A 3,081-nucleotide genomic window follows, 5' to 3' on the forward strand; every position below is an offset into this window, starting at 1 on the left:
CAATAACAGATATTTAATATATTGGGGTGCTAAACCGTTCAGTGATTTATAAACTAACAGTATTTTAAAGTCTATTTTCTGAGCTACAGGGAGTCAGTGTAGGGACTTGAAAACTGGTGTTATGTGCCCTATCTTCCTGGTTTTAGTGAGAACCCGAGCAGCAGCATTCTGGATCAGCTGCAGCTGTTTGATTGATTTATTAGTCAGACCTGTGAAGACGCTGTTGCAGTAATCAATGCGGCTAAAGATAAACGCATGGATGAGTTTCTCTATATCGCACTGAGACATCAGTCCTCTAATCCTAGAGATGTTCTTCAGGTGGTAGAAGGCCGACTTTGTGACTGTCTTAATGTGGTTCTGAAGGTTCAGGTCAGAGTCCATCACTACTCCCAGGTTTCGGGCTGATCGCTGGTTTTTAGTTGTAATAACTGAAGCTGTGCATTGATTCTAGTTTGCTCATCTTTAGGTCCAAAGATAATAACTTCAGTTTTGTTTCTGTTCAGCTTGAGAAAGTTTTGGCACATCCACACATTTATCTGTTCTAAGCATCTATTCAGTGATTGGATGGGTTCAGAGTCACCTGGTGACATCGTGATGTAGAGCTGTGTATCATCCGCATAATTGTGGTAGCTGGTCTTATTTCCTGTTATAACCTGACCCAGTGAGAGCATATAAATATTGAAGAGAAGGGGTCCTAGGATTGAACCTTGGGGTACCCCACATGTGACCTTTGACCTCTCTGATGAGAAGTTTCTAATTGAAACAAAGAAATCCCTGTTTTTTATGTAAGATTCAAACCAGTTGAGCACTGGACCGGAGAGTCCGACCCAACTCTCCAGTCGATTCAGTAAAATGTTATGGTCAACAGTGTTGAAAGCTGCACTCAGGTCCAACAGAACCAGCACTGTGGTTCTCCCACAGTCTGTGTTTATATGTATATCATTGAAAACTGTTTGAAAACTTATTTTGGATTCTATTAGTTAGAATCCAAAATAAATAATGTTGATACCAGTAATAACCAACCATTATAACATGTTTTGCTTTTCTCCTGTAGATGCAGATCTACTGCTATGAGGCTCATCCGTTTGACTCTTTAGATGAAACAATCCAGTCCGGTGGCAGAATCACAGCACTAGCTGTGTTGTTTGAGGTATGTTTGGAATGTTGAATTTCAATAAAAATGATCACACTGAAATTGTTTTGTAAATTTATTCAGCGTCTTTTTTTGTAATCAGTTATTTTTATTGTAATTGTTATTTTACATCCACAAAAATATGTAGAATACAACATAATTAGAATATGCAATTCTCGGTGTCCTTGAGTGAGACAGGAAGAACTGAGGGGTGCTGTCTAATTTTCTGGGCCAGTGGTTCGAGAGAGAGACGGCAGAAAGGGCCAGCCCTGACAAGTGCCCCTTACTATGGGAAATAGAGAGGAACAAATATATACCATCACAGACAGGTTAGCATAAAAAACCTTCACCATTTGGATAAATTGTGGACTTAGTTTGAAGTTGTCCAAGGTGACCCAGAGATAAGATCACTCCAGTCTTGACAGACAAGACAGAACAAGGGAAATCAGTTGTTTTTGCTGTATGAATAATGGAGATTTTCAGATGCCAATCTGCCTTTTATAAATCCGGTCTGATCATTATTTATCAGTCAAGATAAATATCTACTGAGTAGCATGACAAGCACTTTCACATAGAGTTTGACATCCCCTAAGAGGGACAAGGGTCTGTAGTTACTGCATTGAGCTGGGCCCTTATTAGGTTTGAGAAGTAATGTGATTATTATGGCATTGTTGCTTGAATTAAATGAACCTTTGTCCAATGCCACATTAATCACACCTAACCATGGCAATGTTCCAGAAGGCAAGGTATAACTCTGGTGGGACACTGTCCTAGCCTGGGGATTTGCCTTTTTCATATAGGCAAGGTTTCATAGAGGCAAACTCTTCAAATGTAATGGAGACACTAAGTTTCTCTGAATCCTGAGCAGCAAGAGTAGGGAGCTGAAGATCCCGAAAAATCTGCTCACAGTTATCAGCATTCAAGACTACTTCAGATGAGTAATGGGAAGAGTAATACGTTTTGAATACCAAATTAATTTCACAGGGTTCAGTTAAGATACCGGTAGGTGTTTGGATGGACATAATGTTGGAGTTTTTCTCATTTTGCTTCAGACTTAAGGCCAGCAAAAGTACATTTTTACAAGGTCTGTCTCCATGCAGGGGTGGTTAATCCCAAACCTCGAGGGCCGGTGACCTCCAACTCTTGGATGTCTCCCTGGTTTAACACGCTTCAATCAAATGACTGAATCACCTTCTAAGTGCAGACAAGTTCTTCAGAGTTCTGCAAATGACCTAATTATTTGAGTCAGGTGTGTTTAAGTAGAGACACAACTAAAGGTTTGAGGACTGGAGTTGCCCATTCCTGGTCTGGACCCATTCAAATAATTCCTTCTAGTTCTATGAATTAGGAATTCAGCTCTTTGTCTTAATGAATTTAGCGCTTTCCTAGTCATTTGGTATTCCTCTACCAAGCCTGCATTAATTTCTATAAAGATTTTTAAGGTGCTACGAAAGAAATAGCAGAATTCTTCATTTCTAAGTAGTGATATATTGAATTGCCAACATGAAGCTTTAGGAGGAGTGTGTCTAAGCATTAGGTGAGCTGATACGTTACTGTGATCCGATAGTGATCAAGGCACATTATGAATTTCAGAGAATGAATTTGTGTATACTAAGTAGGTGCCATTTTTTAAGTATATAAATATGTAGCCACAGAAATGACCAGTGGTGGAGAAAGTACTCAAAAAATGTACTTAAGTAAAAGTACAAATACACAGACAMAAATGTACTCAAGTAAAAGTCAAAGTACCACATTAACATTTTACTTAAGTAAAAGTAAARAAGTACTGGTTTTTAAAAATACTTAAGTATTAAAAGTAAAAGTACTTGCTAATGCATTGCCTAATCACTAATATCATTAAGTGTACCAATCATATGATCATATGCCACAGATAAAGCATGTTTTTATTGCGTTTATTCTGTAACATAGTTTAGACTTAGATATATGAT

The 3,081-nt window shown here is 38.3% G+C and overlaps 1 protein-coding gene across 5 annotated transcripts in view; it reads left to right on the forward strand.

The window, feature by feature from the left end:
* ptprz1a (protein tyrosine phosphatase receptor type Z1a) overlaps positions 1-3,081 on the forward strand; it is a 122,974-nt gene that overhangs the window by 32,872 nt on the left and 87,021 nt on the right. For all 5 annotated transcript variants that reach the window (XM_017305392.1, XM_017305393.1, XM_008410944.2 and 2 more), the window contains exon 5: positions 1,055-1,150. In XM_017305392.1, coding sequence (XP_017160881.1) covers positions 1,055-1,150 — 96 coding nt within the window. The remainder of the gene's footprint in view (positions 1-1,054; positions 1,151-3,081) is intronic.

Source organism: Poecilia reticulata, linkage group LG6, assembly GCF_000633615.1.
Source record: "Poecilia reticulata strain Guanapo linkage group LG6, Guppy_female_1.0+MT, whole genome shotgun sequence".
Lineage (NCBI taxonomy): Eukaryota > Metazoa > Chordata > Actinopteri > Cyprinodontiformes > Poeciliidae > Poecilia > Poecilia reticulata.